General features: G+C 56.3%; 2 protein-coding genes across 3 annotated transcripts; one reads left to right on the top strand and one right to left on the bottom strand.

Moving 5' to 3' along the window:
* Positions 1-49: 49 nt before the first annotated feature.
* Positions 50-6779, bottom strand: IUM83_14507 (ATP-binding Cassette (ABC) Superfamily; the record flags this gene model as incomplete). 2 transcript variants are annotated; one of them, XM_067939259.1, is made up of 2 exons in its annotated part: positions 50-248; positions 6136-6779. In XM_067939259.1, 2 exons carry the CDS (start codon positions 6777-6779, stop codon positions 50-52), a joined length of 843 nt encoding a protein of 280 aa, XP_067793623.1. The 2 variants fall into 2 exon arrangements, with proteins under 2 accessions (XP_067793623.1, XP_067793624.1); XM_067939258.1 differs by lacking the exon at positions 50-248 and adding an exon at positions 2721-2768 and having other exon boundaries at positions 6165-6779.
* Positions 6780-8900: 2121 nt separating this feature from the next.
* On the top strand, positions 8901-22701 carry IUM83_14506 (ATP-binding Cassette (ABC) Superfamily; the record flags this gene model as incomplete). The annotated part of the gene is made up of 2 exons (XM_067939257.1): positions 8901-9562; positions 22560-22701. The coding sequence occupies 2 exons, from the start codon at positions 8901-8903 to the stop codon at positions 22699-22701; spliced, it is 804 nt and encodes a 267-aa protein (XP_067793622.1).
* Between the last annotated feature and the right edge of the window lie 302 nt (positions 22702-23003).

The following is a 23003-nucleotide window of genomic DNA, read 5'->3' as shown; positions in this document are numbered from 1 at the left end:
GGTTGTCAAGTATAAAGTGTGAGGTGCCGCGCTGCGATTGGCTGGCTGTCTAAGTCGGCGATGTTCCGGCCTTGCCCACCTCCGGGTGCACCACCAACGTGTCCCAGAGTGGGGCCAAGCCTTGCAGCGCGGCTGAGAGAAGAGAGCAGCGGGGGTCGGGCGATGCCGCTGCGAGGACCTCCACGCGCGCGCGATGCAGGCTCTGGTTGGCGTCGAGCGCTGCACCGCGCGCGTCAGGAGTCGTTGGACTGCGGTTGAGGGCAGAGCCCAAAACGATATCTTTTCGTTGTTTTGGGCTTTCATGTGCAAGTGACAGGGGTCCTTCTGCAAGAGAAAGGGGTCCGAATGCAATACCATAGGAAAGCAAGCGAAAGCGATGCGCCTCCCGATCTCAGCGTTGGCGGAATTTTGGGCTCCCTGGGCGGAATTTTGGGTGCCTCACGTCAACGTTCAGCAAAGTCGCTCGAGATCACTCGCTGCTGCTGCTGGCTAGCGCTCCGCCACGGAACACTGACCAGCAGCACGGAGCCTCCGTGAACGCTGCGCAGGGAGACTGATGATCGTGCCAGTGCCACCGCGACACGCTGGCGCGCTGCCACTCATGTTGTGGGCAAAGCCCGCTTGACAGCCGTCAATGGCGGCTGTTGGGACGCATAGGGTGCTGGGGGGCTGCAACAGACTAAGCGGGCTTAAGTCGGTCGTTGCGGTTCTGCACCGATGCAGGTTCGTGTCAGTTGTGACGGGGGATTGTTTCCACACTGGCGACGCTGGCCGCCAAGCCTAGCGACCGCCGTGGCGTGCCCAGCCTTCCGTCTTTCAGCAGCAAGCAGCATTACGGGGGGGGGGGGGGGGGCATGTAGCAGTGCCAGTGTGGGGTGGACGTATAGTTCGTTAGCGGAGACCAAGGCTAAGGTGATGTAATGCAATTAGCAGCTCTTGTATCAACTATGAAGGACGGACGCCCCGGATTGGCTGGCTCTCTAACTTTGTTATGTTCCGGCCTTACCCATCTCCGACGGTACAATGCGACTGCGCTCTCGGGCGAAGCCACTCGGCCTGCCTCTGCGAGAGCAGGAGAGGCGTGCCTCGCGCGTGAGTGCCAGCGTGAAGAGCGCGCGGCTGCGAGGGGAGAGGCAAGACCAGCGGCGACCTCACGCGCGACCTCACGCGCGACCTCACAAGCTGGAGGCCTCCACGCTGGTCGCGACGCGACGGTTGATGGCGAGATAGATCACTGAGATTGCGAGCCGCGGGCAAAATGCAGCCTTGATAGACTATTACAGTGTGATTTGAGGACTTGCTTGTCAACCAGCACGCAGTCGTGTACGTGTCGCTCTGGCAATCAGGGCGCCCAAAACGATATCTTTTCGTTGTTTTGGGCAGCCAGTGTAAGCGACAGGGGTCCATTTGCACGAGAAAGGGGTCCGATTGCGGAATTTTGGGCTCCACGGCTGCAGCAAATTGCCTCTGCCGATGGAGTCTCGACGTTCTACTCGCTGCTGTCCCTCCTCGCAGCAGGCTTCCTCCACACCGAGTCTGGTGGCTGCGCAGCGCGACTCACTTTGCAGCTTGAATGCTCGCCCCAACGGCTGTTTGACATTCGCGCCAATACGGAGCCGCGTCGAAGAAGCGTGGCACTGGAAGCTAAGCGCGCTTAAGTCGCTCTGCTGTGCTTCAAGCAGTGCTTGTAATGCATCACGGTTCTGTAAGCGCAGGCCTTGCACCTCGGCGATGTCGTTCGCACCACCGGTCTTTGGATGGTACATGGTATGTAGCGCTAAGAAGTGCCGTCAGGTCACCCCAGGCGTTGTAGTGATGAGGGGCTGCTTGAACAATGCTTCATCCATTCTACAGTGTTGTGTGCCTACGGCTTTGACCCACGCCATGCAATGCACCTCGGAATCTCTCTCCACAGTGCTGAAGCTTCTCTAGCACACGAACCCGACACTGAGATTCCCTGGGTGACGCTTAGGGCGAATGAAGGACCCGCGCGAATCAGCTCTTTGGAAGCTTGGTCGAGCAGACAGCTCTCTCTAGGCATCTACAGGATAGGGGTAGTAGGCAGGACCAAGCCGATGCTGGCGCAGGCACTTGCTGCAGCCGACAACACAGCCCAAAACGATATCTTTTCCCGTTGTTTTGGGTTGCGGAAGCAAGCGACAGGGGTCCTCCTGCAAGAGAAAGGGGTCCGAATGCAGAGCCATACCGAAAGCAAGGTAAAGTGATGCGCCGCCACACATGGTTTTTCTATAGGAGTCAGCGTTGGGCTCCCGAGGCCGGAATTTTGGGCGCCTCTCGTCCACAGACGCGGTGAACGGCTCCGCTGCAACAAGTCAGCAGCTCGATGCTCATGTTCATGTTGTGCTCGCAAATGAACAGGCAGGCACGAGCAAGAGCTCTTCCGATGCTTCCTCCGTCGCTATGATCGTCACCTTGCAGAGCTCCGCGACACGCAAACAAGAGGCGGCCTCGTGGCCTCACGTTGCTCCGATGCATGTGGTCTCGTTTTCATGCGGTTGAATGCTCGGCCGCCTAACCTCACGCATAGGGCGCGCACAGCGCTTAAATCTCTCGCGACGCGGGGTACGCTGTGCGTGGCCTGTGCGCTGGACCGACTGCAACAAGTTGAAGCAACAAAAGGCGATGTGATGTGAAAAGGCGTCATTCAAGCGTGCAACATACATGTGCCTAGCAAACAAATCCACTCAACCGGCGCACGCTTATCTCTTGAGGTGGCTCACGTACTTGAGCGTCAGGTAGATGGCCAGCTGCACCACGACCCAGATCACAATGAGGCCGACCATGAAGTTATACTTGCGGTTCGGCCGGAAGTCGTACGTCTTCTCGATGTAGTGCGCCACCGTCATGTTCGTGGTCGTAGTACCCGACGTCACCGCGATGATCTCTTGGTTGTCGCCGAACTGCACGCCCACCAGCGCCGCTAGTGAGTAGCTCGAAGGCATCAGATACGTGAACCACTTGTAGCCGCGCCTCATCGCCGTCCGCGGCAGCAGGTAGCCCGAGAACAGGTTGAACAGACACGAAAGCGCGCCCACAGCCACGTTCGCCACCTTCTCGTTCGGCATCAGCACCGACATCCACTGGCCCACGTACGTGCAAGCCGATGTGTACAGATAGAACACGAAGAGGAAGAAGAAGAAGTCGCCGCCGTTGTTGCTCCAGCCCACCAGCCAGTACTCGATCGTCACGAACAGGATAATCACCACGATCAGGTACGGAATCTCGGCGAACCACAGTGACAGACTGTACGGAAGAGGACCGTAGTAGTTCGACATCCGCTCACGGTAGAACACGGCGCGCTCTGCGCAAGTCACTTCCAACACGGTCATCAAGTTCACAACACCGATGAAATCCATGCTGTTGTAGATCAGGCCAATGTGCGAGTTGATGCGCTTGACGCTGTCCGCGGAAAGCTGGTAGAATGTTGTGCCAAAGATGACGGCGAAAATAGGGAACAAGAACATTCGCATGAAGTTGTACTGCGGGTTGCGCCAGTACGTGAGCTGTTGCTTCTTGGACAATTGGCCTAGCTGATTCCAGAAGCCCGTAGCAATCGACCGGTAGTTCAGAGTCGAGTGGCGCACGAACTCGTCCGAAACTTCGCATAGCTCCAACGTCCGCTCCCGGTTCTTCTTGCACAGCTCGCTGTTCTTGTACTCAACCGAGTAGTCCTTCACATCGCGACCGATACCAGCGCCAATCACCTCCAGCATGTACGTGGCCGGATTGTACTGAGGACGAATCTCCTCCGTGCCTGGGATCGACGCGAAGTACTCCAGCATCTTCACCGAGTCAACACCAAGGTCGCCGAAGTACGCCGTGTAGCCGCCCTTCTGCAGCAGAAGCAGACCATCGAACAGCTCGAAGATAGATATACTAGGCTGGTGGATCGTGCACAGCACCGTGCGGCCTGTGCGAGCAATCGACTGCACACCACGCATAACGATCAGAGCCGACCGCGCATCCAGGCCACTCGTCGGCTCATCCAGGAACAGGATGCTTGGGTTGGACACCACTTCCACGCCGATCGTCACGCGCTTCTTCTGCTCTACGGACAAACGGCCCACCATTTCACCGGATATCGCCGTCAGCTCGAGTAGATCCAGAGTTTCATGTACTAGGTTCATGCGCTCCTCCACCGTAAAGTTTGGTGGGAGACGTAGGTTTGCTGAAAACACCAATGCCTCGTAGATCGTTGCGGCTTCCGAGTGAATGTCCATCTGCTCACAATACGCTGTAATGCGACTAAAGTTCGCAGGGTCTTTGAGCTCACCGTTTACGTAGATGTCTCCCACAATGCGACCACCCGTCTTGCGACCGGCGATTACATCCATTAGCGTCGTCTTGCCAGCACCGGTAGCTCCCATAAGCGCCACCATGCGTCCAGGTTCGAAGTGTGCCGTGATCTTCTGGAGCAATTGCCGCTCTTCACCGGATGGCAGTGTCACGTAGTAGTCTAGGTCCTTGATGCATAGGTTCGATGGAGTAAACGGTAGACCGCCGCCTTTCACTCCTACCGAGGCTTGATCACTTGCTCCTGGGGTTTTCACTTGAACGTAGACGTTATCCTCCTCAGGTGCGTTGTCGGTCATGGCCTTGGGAGTGACGCCCTTGTACTTCTCGTATCGGATGAAGTGCAGCGCCAAACCGTTTAGCATCGTGAACACGAAGTAATAGGCCACAAGGACAATAACGCCAAACCAAATGTAGCTCGTGCCTTGCTTGATCGAAAAGCTCTCCAGCAAAGTCTTGCTCTGCACAGCAGTGTAGCGGTCACTCGAAAACTCCGACAGCATGTTGGCTCGCAGCGCCCACGAGATCGGAGAGAACCAGTACATCCAGATCCAGTAGTCTGGGATCAGGTCTGCCAGAATGATGTTACCCGAGAACAGCAAGAAGAAGCTCACCGAGATCGAAGCAAGAGCCTGGCCCACCGTGATACTCGGCGACAGCGCACTCAGCATCGTCATGTACGCACTGATGGCGTGCTGGAAGCACAGCAGCACTAGGTAGAACACGATGTACTTCTCGAAGGTTCGGGTCAAACCACTCATGAAGTAGAAGAACGTCCCCAGAACGAAAGAAACAACGACGTTCACCGGAATCTGCACCACACTCTCGGCAATCGCGTACGACGTTGTCCGGAAGAAGTTGCGCGGGCGCTGCTTGTAGAACACCCTGCGGAGCTGGAAAGAGATGGTGATCTGCTGCCACGCCTGACGCTGGAACAGCGCAATGCTGAAGAAGATCATGCGCAGGTAGTACGTCGAGCTCACGTCGAAGTAGATCATGCCCATGACAAGCCCGATAATCAGGGCCTCAGTCAATTTGCCCCACAGCAACGGTGGGTCACGCAGCCAGATCAACTTCTGCCGATTCAGCAGCAGCATCGTGCTCGGAATGAACGCGAGGCCGAACTCGGATTTCTCCTTGGAGCGGGCCAGGTTGGCCACACTCTTGGCCTTCTTGAAGTCCTCGGGGCTCTCGAACTGGTGCTCGTTGAATCCCTTGCTGATGGCTTCATGTGTCTTCCTGTAGATGCTCGACTGGCAAAAAAGGTTGTTGAAGTCTTCCGACGCCACAGCCAGATCTTTATTGGGGATACTTCCGTTGGCGTAGCGGTGGCCTCGACCCGACGTCACTTCAATCAGGAAATCGGCTGGATCCACACGTGGAGGGCACGTAAAGCCATGACCCTCGAAGTAGTTCAAGATCTCCGTCCTCGGTCCATGGTAGACCATGTACCCCTCGTTGATCATCAGAATATCATCAAACATCTCCACCACCTCAGGCGTCGGCTGCAGCAGTGCAATGACCGCCGATCCGCCCAGCGTCTTGCACCACGTGCGCATGGACTTGATGATATCAAACGTCGCAGCACTGTCGAGACCCGTGGAGATCTCGTCACACAGGAACAGGCTCTGGCCGCCCACCAGCACTTCCCCAATGGTGACGCGCTTGCGTTCGCCTCCACTCACTCCACGCAGCAGCGCGTCGCCCACCACCGTATCCGCGCACTCTTCCAGGCCCAAGATCTGGATGAACAGCTCCGTTCTCAGCGCAGCGATATCCCTCATCTCCTCGGGCTGGTCCTCCGGTCGGCCGTTCACGCACATGTCGGCGAACTTGAACGTCTCCCTCACCGTGAGCGTCGGGATGTGGTTGTCCGTCTGGTCCACGAGCCCCGTGAGCTTGATGAGGTCGATGTCCTCGCCCTTGAGGCCCGAGTAGAGCACCTGGCCGCCGATGTCCGTCTGCTTGTTGTCCTGCAGCTTGCCGGCCAGCGCCTTGAGGAACGTGGACTTGCCCGCGCCGGGGTTGGCCAGGATCAGCGTCATGGAGCCCGGCTTGATGATGCCGCTCATCGGGTGCAGCGCGTGCTTGGTGGTCGTGGGGATCTTCTGCCACGGCGTGAAGACGGAGCCCAGGTGCGAGCCCACCGTGCCGTAGGCGCCCGCCTCGGCCGGCACCTGCACCGAGAAGGACAGGCTCTCGAAGCGCACCTCGGGCGTGGGCAGCTGCAGGTTGATCTTGCGCGAGAGGTGGTCGTACTTCTTGTAGAAGCGCTCGAGGCCGCCGTTGAGCATCGTGTCCAGGTCGTCGGCGCGCAGCGTGCTGTAGCGGCTGGCCATCGTGTCGCCCGCGCCGTGCGAGTACGGGTCCTGCAGGCTGCGGAAGTTGAGCGAGCGGTAGACCGGCGGCACCTCCTCGCCCGCCTCGGGCTGCAGCAGCTTCATCTGGGCCTCGTCCGTCGCCATCTCGCTGGGCCGGTGCTCGGGGCGGCGCAGAATGCGGAATGAAGTGAGCGGGGCAGAGGCGGTGGAGGCTGACGCCGCGGCAAGCGTGGCGCTCTATGGTCTCTTATAGTCAAGTGGTCTCTATAGTTAAGCCAAGAGGCGCAGCCACGTTGAAGTGCGAGCGGATACGCGCCTTTATCAAGACGAACGTTAATTGGAGGTCATCCCTCCTGCGTTACCAGCGAAAGTGACTTGAAGTTTGTATGAGGGCTTTCGTTCCGAGTAAGTACGAGCAAGTCGTTTATAACAAATGCACAGACTGTGTGAGAGGCTGAAGCCACATACTGAACACTACAGTAGTCTGAGTGGTTTTTCGGGGGCGCCTTGAACTGGGTCCGTGAAGCGGACGGGCGACGCCCGAATCAGACTCTGATACATCCCTGGAGAGCTCAGTTGCCCACCGCTCTGCAGGGCCCTTGATGCGCTGCCCGCAGCGCAGCGGCGGCGATTTGCCTTGTTAGACAGGTAAAGGTATGGAGGCTGCATGCCACGCAGTCCCTATCAAGAAGCTCACCTGCATGGCCGTGCAGCTGGTGTCCGTCGAGCGGCTCCTTCTGGCGCCACGGGCAACGCGGGTAACGCGCTGCACACTGCAGATTAAAACATTCCCTGCGCTACACGTGTGCACGTGAGCCGCCCGATCCTGCGAGAGCTTGTGCCGCTTTGCAGCAGTTGGGATGGCGGTCCACGCGTTGTTTTCGCTGGGTTGCGGCGGCCTCTATTTTCCCTCCCAGCGCGCAGGCTTCAATCTCGTGCACGTCTTGCGGGCTCTTTAATCAATCTGGGCCCCACCGCTGAAATGGCTCCGAACCGCGGACGAGCAAACGAGACCAGCTCGCTTTGCAGCGCCTACGTCCAGATCGGCGGGAGGCCGATCGTATCGGGGCGTTGTTGCTGGCGCAAGGGAGCACCGCGCGCCGGACAAGAAAGTGAACAAGATGCAGAACGCGAAGGGCTGCCACGCAGGCCATGTTGACGTTGGCATGCAACTCGGGCCCAGGGAGGAGCAGGGGATGCCCGCGTTCGTCTGCAGCTTCTGAAGGTGGGCCTTTGGTACGGATCCACCTTCAGATGTCAGAGACTGCGGGCCGAGCCACACGCGCTTGCGCGAATGCAGTCTGCTTTCGCGGGCCCAAGCTGCTGCGGATCCCCGTGCATGCTCACGCCTCGCAGCCAAGCGGCCCGTGAACCTTCGCGCCGCGAGCTCCAGTTTCTGGCCGACGGCTGTAGGAGATCCGGTCCGTTTGACCCAAAATTTCGCAGGTTAAATGCCCAAGCCAAGGGAATCGCCCTTTCTGCGCACGCTGATACTGCTTCCAGTATAGGCGACGCGCGCACTATCCCAAAATAACAAAGATATCGGATTGGGCTCGTGTCCGTTCATCGTTCCATGCCTTTCACTCACGGCTCAAGTTGTTGTGGCTGCAGGTACCAGCATGCACGCTGGTCGCTCGTGGACGAGATGCTATGATAGTAGGTGGCACCCAGCTTCCGCTTCTTTACGTCTGCGAAGGCCGCGAGAACCCTTGTCTCCGCGCGCTCGGACGCTCCTGGATTTGCCCATTTCAATCACGAGGACGGAACAAGGCATTGGTCTCTCCAGCTGTTTGCAGGCGGAGAGAGCAAACTTGCAGCTTACTCAGTCTGCGACGGTCACCATCTGCAGATAGCAGATACGGCGCTCACAGGCACATACGCAGGTGTCAAACGCTTCTGGTCGCGGTGCCGTTGACCGGCGTGTTTGTCGCCGACGAATCGTCGGCCTTCACCTCTCGCAGCGAAAAGAATCTTGGCGCCACGTCAGGCGAGGCAAAAGCCAGCGACTTAGACCCCAGCCTGCACGCCGGCTGGCGCTCGTCGTGAAGTCGCAGAGCGGACGTGGCCGCGACGGCCACGTACAGGAGCTTGCCAGCCCATCAATCGGAGCAAGCGCGCTTCAGCCAGCGCTTGGCGGCCCCAACGCTGCGACGCCCTCTGCTTCTCGTGGCCTCACTCTTCAATTTGCCTCGGAGGACGCCCAGCCCCAAGCTTCGTCCGCCCCCCATCCGAATCGAAGAGCCTACCCACCCACCCACGACCAAGATGGCCACGGAGGAGCAGAAGCCCGAGGCCACGGCCAGCCTGCTGCAGCCCGAGGCCAACGACGCCGGCGAGGAGGTGCCGCAGGTCTACCGCTCGCTCAACTTCCGCAGCCTGCAGGACCCGTACTCGCACGGCCGCGACACGATGGCCAGCCGCTACAGCACGCTGCGCGCCGACGACCTGGACACGATGCTCAACGGCGGCCTCGAGCGCTTCTACAAGAAGTACGACCACCTCTCGCGCAAGATCAACCTGCAGCTGCCCACGCCCGAGGTGCGCTTCGAGAACCTGTCCTTCTCGGTGCAGGTGCCGGCCGAGGTGGGCGCCCACGGCACGGTGGGCACCCACCTGGCCTCCATCTTCACGCCGTGGCAGAAGATCCCCATGACCACCAAGCACGCGCTGCACCCGATGAGCGGCATCATCAAGCCGGGCTCCATGACGCTGATCCTGGCCAACCCCGGCGCGGGCAAGTCCACGTTCCTCAAGGCGCTGGCCGGCAAGCTGCAGGACAACAAGCAGACGGACATCGGCGGAGAGATCCTGTACTCCGGTCTCCGTGGTGACGAGATCGACCTGATCAAGCTGGCGGGTCTGGTGGACCAGATGGACAACCACATCCCGACGCTGACCGTGCGCGAGACGTTCAAGTTCGCCGACATGTGCGTGAACGGCCGACCGGAGGACCAGCCCGAGGAGGTGCGCGACATCGCTGCGCTGAGAACGGAGCTGCTCCTGCAGATTCTGGGTCTGGAGAACTGTGCCGACACTGTGGTGGGCGACGCGCTGCTGCGTGGTGTGAGTGGTGGCGAGCGCAAGCGTGTGACGGTGGGCGAGGTGCTGGTGGGTGGCCAGAGCCTGTTCCTGTGTGACGAGATCTCGACGGGTCTCGACAGTGCCGCCACGTTCGACATCGTCAAGTCCATGCGCACGTGGTGCAAGACGCTGGGCGGTTCGGTCATTGTGGCGTTGCTGCAGCCGACGCCCGAGGTGGTGGAGATGTTCGACGACATCTTGATGATCAACGAGGGCCACATGGTGTACCATGGACCGAGAACCGAGATCCTGGACTACTTCCAGGGCCTTGGCTTCACGTGCCCGCCGCGCGTGGACCCGGCCGATTTCCTGATCGAGGTGACGTCTGGTCGCGGCCACCGCTACTCGAACGGTACTGTGCCCCACAAGCAGCTCCCGGTCACGTCGGAGGACTTCAACAACAAGTTCTGCCTGTCGGCCATCTACAAGAAGACCGACGAGGCCATCAGCAAGGGATTCAACGAGCACCAGTTCGAGAGCCCCGAGGACTTCAAGAAGGCCAAGAGTGTGGCCAACCTGGCCCGCTCCAAGGAGAAATCCGAGTTCGGTCTCGCCTTCCTCCCGAGCACGATGCTGCTGCTGAACCGCCAGAAGTTGATCTGGCTGCGTGACCCCCCGCTTCTGTGGGGTAAAGTTATCGAAGCTATCATCGTCGGCCTTGTGCTTGGCATGATCTACTTCAACGTGAGCTCGACGTACTACCTGCGCATGATCTTCTTCAGCATTGCGCTGTTCCAGCGTCAGGCGTGGCAGCAGATCACCATCTCGTTCCAGCTGCGCAAGGTGTTCTACAAGCAGCGCGCGCGCAACTTCTTCCGGACAACGTCGTACGCTATCGCCGAGAGTGTGGTGCAGATTCCCGTCAACCTCATCGTCTCGTTCATCCTGGGCACGTTCTTCTACTTCATGAGTGGTTTGACGAGGACGTTCGAGAAGTACATCGTGTTCTTCCTGGTGCTTGTGAGCTTCCAGCACGCCATCAGCGCGTACATGACGATGTTGAGTGCGCTGTCGCCGAGTATCACGGTGGGTCAGGCGCTGGCTTCGATCTCGGTGAGCTTCTTCTTGCTGTTCTCGGGTAACATCATCCTGGCAGACCTGATCCCGAACTACTGGATCTGGATGTACTGGTTCTCTCCGATTTCGTGGGCGCTGCGTAGCAACATGCTGTCGGAGTTCTCGAGTGACCGCTACACGCCTGTTGAGAGCAGAACGCTGCTTGATAGCTTCTCGATCTCGCAGGGCACCGAGTACATCTGGTTCGGTGTCATTGTTCTGCTGGCGTACTACTTCGTCTTCACGACGCTGAACGGTTTGGCGCTGCACTTCATCCGGTACGAGAAGTACAAGGGCGTGAGCGTGAAGCCAATGACGGACAACGCTGCTGACGAGGACAACGTGTACGTGGAGGTGAACACTCCCGGCGGTGCTTCTGACGGTGCGAAGTCGGGCAGCGGTTCTGGTCTTCCCTTCACGCCGTCGAACCTGTGCATCAAGGACCTGGAGTACTTCGTGACGCTGCCGTCGGGCGAGGAGAAGCAGCTTCTGCGCGGCATCACAGCTCACTTCGAGCCGGGCCGAATGGTGGCGCTCATGGGTGCCACGGGTGCTGGTAAGACGACGCTGATGGATGTGATTGCCGGCCGCAAGACGGGTGGCCGCATCGTTGGTGACATCATTGTGAACGGTGAGCCGAAGAACCCTGCCAATTTCAGTCGTATCACGGCGTACTGCGAGCAGATGGACATCCACTCGGAGGCCGCGACGATCTACGAGGCTCTGGTGTTCTCGGCCAACCTGCGTCTGCCGCCTAACTTCACTTTGGAGCAGCGCATGAACCTTGTGCACGAAACGCTGGACCTGCTGGAGTTGACGTCCATTTCTGGTGCCATGGTTGGCAGTCTGTCAGTCGAGCAGAAGAAGCGCGTGACCATCGGCGTGGAGGTGGTTGCTAACCCGAGCATCCTGTTCCTTGATGAACCGACAAGTGGCCTGGATGCGCGGTCGGCTCTGATCGTGATGCGTGGTGTGCAGTCGATTGCCCGCACTGGTCGTACGGTGCTTTGCACGATCCACCAGCCGAGTATCTCAATCTTCGAGCTGTTCGATGGTCTGCTTTTGCTACAGAAGGGTGGCTACACGGCGTACTTCGGCGACCTTGGTGTTGACTCGGTGAAGATGCTGGAGTACTTTGCTTCGATCCCTGGTACGATGGAGATCCGTCCGCAGTACAACCCTGCGACGTACATGCTGGAGGTGATCGGTGCTGGTATCGGTCGCGACGTGAAGGACTACTCGGTTGAGTACAAGAACAGCGAGTTGTACAAGTCGAACCGCGAGCGCACGCTGAAGTTGGCCGAGGTGTCTGATGAATTCGTGCGCCACTCGACGCTTAACTACAAGCCGATTGCTACTGGATTTACTAACCAGCTTGGCCAGTTGGCGAAGAAGCAGCAGCTCACGTACTGGCGCAACCCGCAGTACAACTTCATGCGCATGTTCCTGTTCCCGCTCTTCGGCATTATCTTCGGTACGACGTTCTACCAGCTTTCTGCTGACAGCGTGAAGCGCATCAACTCGCACATCGGTCTCATTTACAACAGCATGGATTTCATCGGTGTCATCAACCTCATGACTGTGCTGGAGGTGACGTGTGCGGAGCGCGCCGTGTTCTACCGCGAGCGCATGTCGAACTACTACGGCCCGCTGCCGTACAGTTTGTCGCTGTTCTTCGCTGAGGTCCCGTACCTGGTTGTGGTGATCATCCTGTTCGTGACGATCGAGTACTGGCTGGTGGGCTGGAGTTCCAACGGCGGTGACTTCATCTTCTTCATGTTCGTGTTCTACCTGTACACGTCGGCATGTACTTTCGTTGGCCAGTGGATGTCTGCGTTGATGCCGAACGAGAAGGTGGCGAACGTGGCTGTGGGCGCGCTTTCGTGTCTGTTCAACCTGTTCTCGGGCTACCTGCTGCCGCGCCCTGCCATGAAGGCGGGCTACAAGTGGTTCACGTACCTGATGCCGTCGAGCTACTCGCTGGCTGCTCTGGTTGGTGTGCAGTTTGGTGAGGTCCAGGATGTTATCTCTGTGACCGCCAACGGCGTCACGACGGACATGACTGTGGCCGACTACATCGAGAAGACGTACGACTTCCGCCCGAACCGCAAGTACAACTTCATGGCTGGCCTCATTGTGATCTGGGTTGTGCTGCAGCTTGCCATCTACCTGACATTCAAGTACGTGAGCCACCTCAAGAGATAAGTGGTGACGTTGAAGACAAACGTGCCAGCTCTTGTAGCGAAACATCGTAAGATTGATTTAGCAGCGAAGAGAAAGCTGCTGTGCATTTACTTTTGAAGTAGACTTGTTTGATTTACCATTTCAGCGTTTGTTGGTTTTGCACTGTTTTGTTCTGCGGCTCACACGCCAAACGCTCACGCATTGACCAGAGTAGCCACCCGCGTTGTTTCTCTTTCAGATCACCGACCAGAAATATACTTCGTGCTTTCGGTGTAAACCTGAACAGTGTTGAGGACGAAAGTTCGGAGTTTTCGAGATAATCACGTTTAAACAGGGATTAGTAGTATCGGGTAGAAGTATTACCGGTACTTCCCAGGACTCTACGAAGTGGACATACTCATACTAGTAGTGATTATACAATAGGTGTACTACAACAACCACAACCACAACAACAACAACAACAACAACAACAACTACTACTACTACTACTACTAATAATAATAATAATACTGATACTATCACTACTACTCACGGGCGGCGGCTTTAATATATGTGTGGAAAGACCACCTGAACACAATTTAGAGAGCAAAATCTACGAATCGTAGTGTGAGTACGAAAACTCAGTAATAACATTGAAGAATATACACACCATACCTCTTGTTGAGTGCCGAATTTGAACCTTCAACAAACACACCGATAGTGCATATGTGGTGTTTTGAGCTTGGAATATACACTACACGGATCTCGTTTGAGCTCGTCGCCCTCGTGGCAACCGTTCACAACGTAGCCCACAGTTCGTTTGTCGGGTTATGACACGGTTTCGGAAATGGTGATCTTCCCTGAGTGAACCAGTCAATCTAGAATTGCAGGATAGGGTTAACTCGCCACTATTACTCTTGGAGTACTATAGTAACGTGGTGAGTCAAGCAACTACTATTACCGGTGAATACCGCACTATACGGTAGTAGTACTGCTACTATCTAAAATATGCTAGTAGTAGTACTACCGTCTGAAATCGGGTGGTAGTATTACCGTTGGATATTATTTTAGCAAGTACTACTAATCCCTGCGTTCAATAAAAATAAAAAATCGTACATAATCGTATACCAAAATTTTAAAAGCTCAAAACACTCGTATAAAGTTCAAACAACTCAAATATACTTTGTGCTTTCAGCGTAAGCCTGGATGACGAAAGTTCAGCGGTTCATACCCCATTTACCACGTTGAAGCCCACAAAAATCACTGGTGACTGCACTGTGTAGTGGTCCGCGAAACAACATTCAGCACCTACAGTATCTCGAGAGATGGACATCAGTGGGTACTTGATATTGCTACTCGCGCTGATGATAGGATCCCAGCATGCGGTGCGGTCATTAGTTAGTGCTACGCCAACAGCAGACGTTTGACGTCGCTAACAAACTGTGACGATGGCACTTGTTCAAGTTAGCCCGCTGAGTGGAGGCGCTCGCGCGGTTCAGCACTGGAGTTCATCGGAAGAGCGGGCGGAAGGTAAGTCCGAGATTTGTGCGATGAAACACTTCCGCGCCCAAGCGTGGGGCCAGCGAAGGTTAAAGGCGTGGGCACAAGCCGACGCAGATAGCGTGTTGATCCAGCATCCCAACAGGCAGACGCTCAGGCCTACACTGCGTTTCGCAGTTGCTAGCTGTGCTCTGCTGGTCAGTAGCACGCTGACCCGATATGAGCTCGTGAGCGCAAAGCCTTTTTTTGGGCGACGTTGAAGTGCGTGCTAGTTTTGGGCCGACCTTATTTTCAAGCCGACGTCGGCCATGCAGTGAGTCCTGTAACTTGTACTCCAGCACACTAACATGCTAAAAATGCTGTTTTACATACTCTATCTTCCACACCATAGCATAGCCATCTTTACCACGGCTATGCAGCACTCCGAATGCCCCTCAAAACGAGACTATTGTACGCTCTGTCTGCAACCCGCTTACAAGTAAATCAACCTCCGCTTCCCTGTGTAGTACCGCCGACTGACGACGACAACGCATTTTCAAGCTAGATATCATTGCGCTGAGAAGCAGTGACAATAGTGATCGAAACAATAAAAAGCAGTGCTAAACGAAGTGCATTTCTTACTGAAATAGAGCGTAATATCTGGTGCAGGACATTTACTGACGCCAACCCAAACTTGAAAATAAGGCCAGCCCAAAACTGGCACGCACTTCAACATTGCCCAAAACAGCTGCAAAAGATATTGTTTTGGGTACCTATCGGGCCAGCGTGCTGCTGACCAGCGAGCCATAGCAACTCTACCACTGCAAAACGTCGGGAGAGCATGGGCTCGGTGCCGCCTGGACGCCGGCTTGGACCAACGAATTACCTGCAGGATGAAGCACCACGACTTAACCCCTCGCTGGCCCCACGCTTTTCGATCGCTTCGGACTCCGCGGCTCCAGTGCACCCGTGGTGTTTCAGCGCGCAAATCGCGCACTCACCCTAGCCGTCCGGTCTTCCAGTGAACTCGAACTCGAGCGCTGAACCGCGCGAGCGCCTTGTCGCTCCATCGTGGCGAGGCCCGCACGAACAGGTTTCACGAGCACAAACTCTAGACATTCGCCGTGGCGGGAGCAACGTGGCTGTTAAAGCGCACCTTACCGCACACCGGGACAACCGCCGCCGCCTCATCTCCAGGGCGAGTAGCAATGTCAAGTCGCGGGACACGATCAAGGCACACTGATGTCCATCCCTCATGGACACTGAAGGTATCTGAATATTCTGTCGGGACCAACAAAGATTTGTGCAGTGGTATTGAGTTATCGAGACTTCATGGTAACTGTGTTGAACCGCCGAAAACCCGGGACTTTCGCACGCGAGCCCAACAATTCAGCGACTCCGGTGGGTTGTCTGCACGTATTCTCTGCTACCCCTTTTCGCGCCTACGCGAAATGGTGAGCTCAACGCGAGTGGTCAGCGCGCAAATGTTTAAACTTTGCGTGCTCGGCCCTGTATCATCCAGGTGTATGCACTCACGCCTGTCTTTCAGTCCTTAGACCACGGACTATGATGAACAGCACTGTGAAGGGGATGGTCGTGAATTCCAAGCGTGCCTTACATTTGGAGCCTCACTTTCCAATTTGCTGTGCCCCCAACAACTCACGACCCAAGCGAAATGACGAAGGAAGAGGACAAGATTGGCCTTCTGCGCCCTGAAGCCGATGCTGGGGCCACCGAAGAAGTGCCTGGTGTGTACCGATCGCTCAACTTCCGCAGTCTGCAGGAGCCATACCATCACACGGACAGCAGGGCGAGTCGGTACAGCACGCTCCGCGCCGACAACTTGGAGACCATGCTCAACGGTGGTTTGGAGCGCTTCTACAAGAAGTACAACCACCTGTCGCGCAAGGTGAACCTGCAGTTGCCGACCCCCGAAGTGCGTTTCGAAAACCTGTCCTTCTCGGTTCAGGTACCTGCGGAGGTGGGCGCCCACGGCACGGTGGGCACCCACCTGGCCTCCATCTTCACGCCGTGGCAGAAGATCCCCATGACCACCAAGCACGCGCTGCACCCGATGAGCGGCATCATCAAGCCGGGCTCCATGACGCTGATCCTGGCCAACCCCGGCGCGGGCAAGTCGACGTTCCTCAAGGCGCTGGCTGGCAAGCTGCAGGACAACAGGCAGACGGAGATCGGTGGAGAAATCCTGTACTCCGGTCTGCGCGGTGACGAGATTGACCTCATCAAGCTGGCAGGACTCGTTGACCAGACCGACAACCACATCCCGACGCTTACGGTGCGCGAGACGTTCAAATTCGCCGACATGTGCGTCAACGGCCGTCCGGAGGACCAGCCCGAGGAGATGCGTGATATCGCCGCGCTGAGAACAGAGCTGTTCCTGCAGATTCTGGCTCTGGAGAACTGTGCCGACACGGTGGTGGGCGACGCGCTGCTGCGTGGTGTGAGCGGTGGCGAGCGCAAGCGTGTGACGGTGGGCGAGGTGCTGGTTGGCGGCCAGAGCCTGTTCCTGTGTGACGAGATCTCGACGGGTCTCGACAGTGCCGCCACGTTCGACATCGTCAAGTCCATGCGCACGTGGTGCAAGACGCTGGGCGGTTCCGTCATTGTGGCGCTGCTGCAGCCGACGCCCGAGGTGGTGGAGATGTTTGATGATATTTTGATGATCAACGAGGGTCACATGGTGTACCATGGACCGAGGACGGAGATCCTGGACTACTTCGAGAAGTTGGGTTTTAGTTGCCCGCCACGTGTGGACCCGGCCGATTTCCTCATTGAAGTGTCATCGGGCCGTGGCCGTCGATACGCCAACGGTAGCATCGAGCTCAGAAATCTCCCTGTCACTTCCGAAGGATTCAACAGTGCCTTTTGCCGATCCAACATCTACAAGAAAACCCATGAGGCTATCACCAAGGGGTTCAACGAGCACCAATTCGACAGCCCGGAGGATTTCACGAAGGCCAAGAGCGTGGCGAATCTGTTGCGCTCGAAGCAGAAGTCGGAGTTTGGCCTAGCATTTGTGCCGAGCACGTTGCTGCTGCTGAACCGGCAGAAGCTGGTGTGGCTGCGTGACCCCCCACTGCTATGGGGTAAGCTGATCGAAGCGCTGGTCATTGGTCTGGTCATGGGTATGATCTACTTCAACGTGAGCTCGACCTACTACCTGCGCATGATCTTCTTCAGCATCGCGCTGTTCCAGCGTCAGGCGTGGCAGCAGATCACCATCTCGTTCCAGCTGCGCAAGGTGTTCTACAAGCAGCGCCCACGCAACTTCTTCCGCACGACCTCCTATGCGATCGCGGAGAGTGTGGTGCAGATTCCGGTGAACGTCGTCGTTTCGTTCGTGCTGGGCACGTTCTTCTACTTCATGAGCGGCCTGACGCGGTCGTTCGAGAAGTACATCGTGTTCTACCTGGTGTTGCTATGCTTCCAGCACGCCATCAGTGCGTACATGACGATGCTGAGTGCGCTGTCGCCGAGTATCACGGTGGGTCAGGCGCTGGCTTCGATCTCGGTGAGTTTCTTCTTGCTGTTCTCGGGTAACATCATCCTGGCAGACCTGATCCCGAACTACTGGATCTGGATGTACTGGTTCTCTCCGATTTCGTGGGCGCTGCGTAGCAACATGCTGTCGGAGTTCTCGAGCGACCGGTACACCCCAGCCCAAAGCAAGAAGTTCCTGGACAGTTTCTCGATCAAGCAAGGCACCGAGTACATTTGGTTTGGTATTGTTGTGCTGGCGATGTACTACTTCGTGTTCACGACGCTGAACGGTTTGGCGCTGCACTTCATCCGATACGAGAAGTACAAGGGCGTGAGCGTGAAGGCGATGACGGACAACGCCCCGGAAGAGGATAACGTGTACGTCGAGGTGCGAACTCCAGGCGCAACAGTGGTTGCCGATAAGTCGACCAAGGGCGGGGGATTGCCATTCACGCCGTCGAATCTGTGCATCAAGGACCTGGAATACTTCGTGACGCTGCCATCGGGCGAGGAGAAGCAGCTCTTGCGCGGCATCACAGCCCACTTCGAGCCAGGTCGAATGGTGGCGCTCATGGGAGCAACGGGTGCTGGTAAGACGACGCTGATGGACGTGATTGCCGGCCGCAAGACGGGTGGCCGCATCGTTGGCGATATCATCGTGAACGGCGAGCCGAAGAACCCTGCCAATTTCAGCCGCATTACAGCGTACTGCGAGCAGATGGACATCCACTCGGAGGCCGCTTCGATCTACGAGGCTCTGGTGTTCTCGGCCAACCTGCGTCTGCCTCCAAACTTTACGGAAATGGAGCGCATAAACCTGGTTCAGGAAACTCTAGACCTACTCGAGCTGTCCTCGATAGCTGGTGAAATGGTAGGCCGACTTTCGGTTGAGCAGAAAAAGCGCGTGACGATCGGCGTGGAAGTGGTGTCCAACCCGAGCATCCTGTTCTTGGATGAGCCGACGAGTGGTCTGGATGCACGTTCAGCTCTGATCGTGATGCGTGGTGTGCAGTCGATTGCTCGCACGGGCCGCACGGTGCTTTGCACGATCCATCAGCTGAGTATCTCAATCTTCGAGCTGTTCGATGGTCTGCTTTTGTTGCAGAAGGGTGGCTACACGGCGTACTTCGGCGACCTTGGTGTTGACTCGGTGAAGATGCTGGAGTACTTTGCTTCGATCCCCGGAACGATGGAGATTCATCCTCAGTACAACCCTGCGACGTACATGCTGGAGGTGATCGGCGCTGGTATCGGTCGTGACGTGAAGGACTACTCGGTGGAGTACAAGAACAGTGAGCTGTGCAGATCTAACCGCGAACGTACGCTCGAGCTGGCCAAGGTGTCCGATGACTTTATTTGCCACTCGACACTCAACTACAAGCCGATCGCGACGGGTTTCTGGAACCAGCTCTGTGCGTTGACAACGAAACAGCAGCTCACGTACTGGCGCAACCCGCAGTACAACTTCATGCGCATGTTCCTGTTCCCGTTGTTCGCCATCATCTTTGGCACCACGTTCTACCAGTTATCGGCTGCAAGCGTGAAGAAGATCAACTCGCATATCGGTCTCATTTACAACAGCATGGATTTCATCGGTGTCATTAACCTCATGACGGTGCTGGAGGTGACGTGCGCTGAGCGCGCCGTGTTCTACCGCGAGCGCATGTCGAACTACTACGGCCCGCTGCCGTACAGTCTGTCGCTGTGGTTCGCTGAGGTGCCGTACCTGATCGTGGTGATCATCCTGTTCGTGACGATCGAGTACTGGCTGGTGGGTTGGAGTTCCAACGCGGGTGACTTCTTCTTCTTCATGTTCGTGTTCTACCTGTACACGTCAGCTTGCACGTACGTGGGCCAGTGGATGTCTGCGTTGATGCCGAACGAGAAGGTGGCGAACGTGGCTGTGGGCGCGCTTTCGTGTCTGTTCAACCTGTTTTCGGGCTACCTGCTGCCACGCACAGCGATGAAGCATGGCTACAAGTGGTTCCAGTACTTGATGCCGTCGAGCTACTCATTGCCAGCGCTGGTAGGTGTGCAATTTGGCAACAACCAGGATATCATCGCCGTGACAGCAAACAACGTGACCAAGCAGATGACGGTATCTGACTATATCGCGAACACCTACGATTTCCGTCCCGAGAAGAAGTACGACTTCATGGTTGGTCTCATTGTGATCTGGATCGTGCTGCAGGTGGCCATTTACCTCACGTTCAAGTACGTCAGCCACCTTAAGAGATAATTTCGCCACAGCTCTCCTCAGCTTGTACATGTACTGCAACGCAGTGACCACTGTTGCGCAGAAGGCAAAGTGAAATGGGTGACATCGAGCTAACAGTTCTGAATAATTCGCTTGATTCATTGATCACGGTAGCGTTTTGCGATAGGTTTGCATTATTCCGGAAATGCATTATTCCGAAACTTCTTGTTTTAACGTCCAACGATCCGTCCGGTTTTGACGTCAATCAGTAAGAAAGAGAGAAGTAGGGGGGGGGGGGGCACAGTGTCGCATCATATCCTCCATTCAATTTAGGCCATGAAAAACCCGTGATATTACGAGAGTGAAGCTGCAGCTTGGTCAAAGTTCCATCCAAGTTTCACACAACGTCTACGGTTTACTTAATATCAATGTAGCAATGAAACCCCGACCCGCCATCGCCGTAAAAAGTACTATCGTTACTCCACAATTGACCAAACCTTTCCTTGACACGATCGGAAATTAAGGCTCGCTATCCGTTCGACCCAGATCCAACCATGTACAATCGAGAGCCATTGCTAGCCCCCGTGCAAAGCGCGTGGTTTCAACCTCGAGCTGGTCTGCAGGGAAGACGCCAATTTTCAGCGAGCATGCGAGAGCAAATGTCCTCACAGCCTCAAGTTTGGGCCGCAGTATTAGAGCTACACTGCAGTCAGCATCTTCTTTCGCTACTGCTCCCCTCCGGTTTTAGTAGCCGTCGTCGCTGTCTCCTCTACGCCCCCCCCCCCCCCCCCTTAGCAGCGAAGCCGAATCTACCACCTCAACAAACTGAGGGTCTACACGACGTTGAGCATGCATTCGTATCCCAGCGTAGAGCGCTTCGATATTATCCCATCCAGTTTCCAGCGAGTTCATACTTAGTCATTCTGATGACCCACCACAGACCGGTTTTGAATGAAAAAGCCCACGCAGTATGCACCGAAATGATAGCGCGTCCCCTAACTACAGCACAGACCACAACGCGCGATCATTTCAGACCTTCCAGGGTGACCAAGTTCGCTGCACGAAAGACTGACCCCGACACCAATACCGGCATCTCAAGCTTGCGACTACTTTTCGTAGTCGGGCCGTTCGACTGCCATGCTTTTGTAAACAGATAACGGGTCTCGGCATTTTAGCCCAGTCGAATGAGGATACGTTTGACCACGAGCAACCCCACATCGGCACAAGTTGCGCGATGTTCAAATCTGGGATTACTTGGCTTCTTCGGATATCTCCGCTCACACCCGACAAGCTAAAACGAGACAGTGCTTTTGCGTCTTGGAAGGTGATGATGCCGTTGACGGAACGGACAGCTTGGGAAACTGCTTCTATCATCACTGCACCAAGAAGTATTTCATGCAAGTCGCCTTGTTCAGTTGCGATGAAATCGACCCCAGAGTCCTTGAGTGCCATGGATAAGAAAGTGGTGGCCATGCTAGCAGACCATCCATTGCAGCAGCCTGGTTTGACGCGTTTTTCAGAAGTCAGGGGACAAGCGGTACTAAAAGACAGCGCTCTAGTTGCGAGCCGATGGTGGAATCGGCCGACTTCTCCATCGAATTTAGATCACCTACCGCCGTTCTTCCAGGTAAAGTCCAGAGTGGGGCTACGCCTCTCGCGCGCAAGAAAAAAAAAAGCGGTAAAGCATACCCTCCACAGAGTACAAGTCTCGACTCAATCTTAGTACCATCCAAGCTTTCCATCAACATGATGTGCCCAATCGAATCTTGCATGTCTGCTTTCTCCTTACCGCTCGTTGGTTCCCGCCAATATCGCGTACAACGAATCTCCCGACGACCGCATCCACCACCGCACCACGTTACTCCACAATTGGCCAAGCACTTCCTTGATACGTTCGAAAAATGAGCTTCGCCACCCGTTCGCCCTAGGCTCCACCACGCACAATCGAGCACTCGAGAGCAAAAAGCCTTTCAAGTCCAGGCCGCAAGATTTCGATGCAGTCAGCACATTCTCAAACCGCGCCCCTCCGTTCTTAGTGGCCGCCGTCGAGTTTGAGCGATCTCAACGAGTCGAGTGATCGACAGCCGTAGTACTGTCGACTACAGTCTGTAGTAGCTCCCCGTCACGCTGATACAGAGTTCCCCTCCTCCTCAATGACGGCCCAGGGCGCTGCAAGGCTGAATCCACCGCCTCTACAACCCGAGGGCCTACGCGACATCAAGTGTGAGCATGCTTGCATATCCCAGCGCGCTTCGATTCGTCCCATTTACGGCTTGCAGCTGGCCAACGACGCGTACTGGGGGTTCAAGAACAATCACCGGCTGTTGAGTGCGTTGGCGAGGGCGTTCATCAAGCTCGAACACTCACGGAAGGACTCGCCCCGCTGTGAAGTCAAGTGGGGTGTGCTGTAGTCGATCCCGATCGTTGTGGCGTTTGTTGTACATCAGCACCGACCAACTTTTCACCAAGGTGGACGAGCTGGTCAAGGTGTTCTACGTCGGCACTCGGGTTCGTGATGCCACACTGGTGGCTACGTTTGTTCTGGAGCAGGTCATTCTCGGCGCCTCGGTGCTGCAGGCATGCGGATGAGTATGTGCACGGAGCGCCTCCGTGTCAAGCAGCGCAAGGTCATCTTCAAGGCCTTTACCAAGTCGCAATCGACCAGCTACGCGGCTACCCAGAAATTTGGCAACCGTAGTTCTCTCCCTGGTGGTTTCCACGCGGTGCTTCAGCCGCTGGTTGTACTCAATTTTGTACCCCATACTACAGCTGTGCGCGAGAACATCATCGGCGGTGGACGTACTTAACGTCGCGCCAAGTTCATTGGTGCCTGCTTCGTTGCCCAGGACGGCTTGGACGCTATCCCTGAGGGAAGGAAGACGCAGTACTTT

This window comes from Phytophthora cinnamomi, assembly GCF_018691715.1.
Source record: "Phytophthora cinnamomi strain GKB4 chromosome Unknown Contig28, whole genome shotgun sequence".
NCBI classification, from domain to species: Eukaryota; Oomycota; class Peronosporomycetes; order Peronosporales; family Peronosporaceae; genus Phytophthora; species Phytophthora cinnamomi.
The sequence above is the reverse complement of the archived record's forward strand: the minus strand, read 5'-3'. Positions and strand labels throughout refer to the sequence as shown.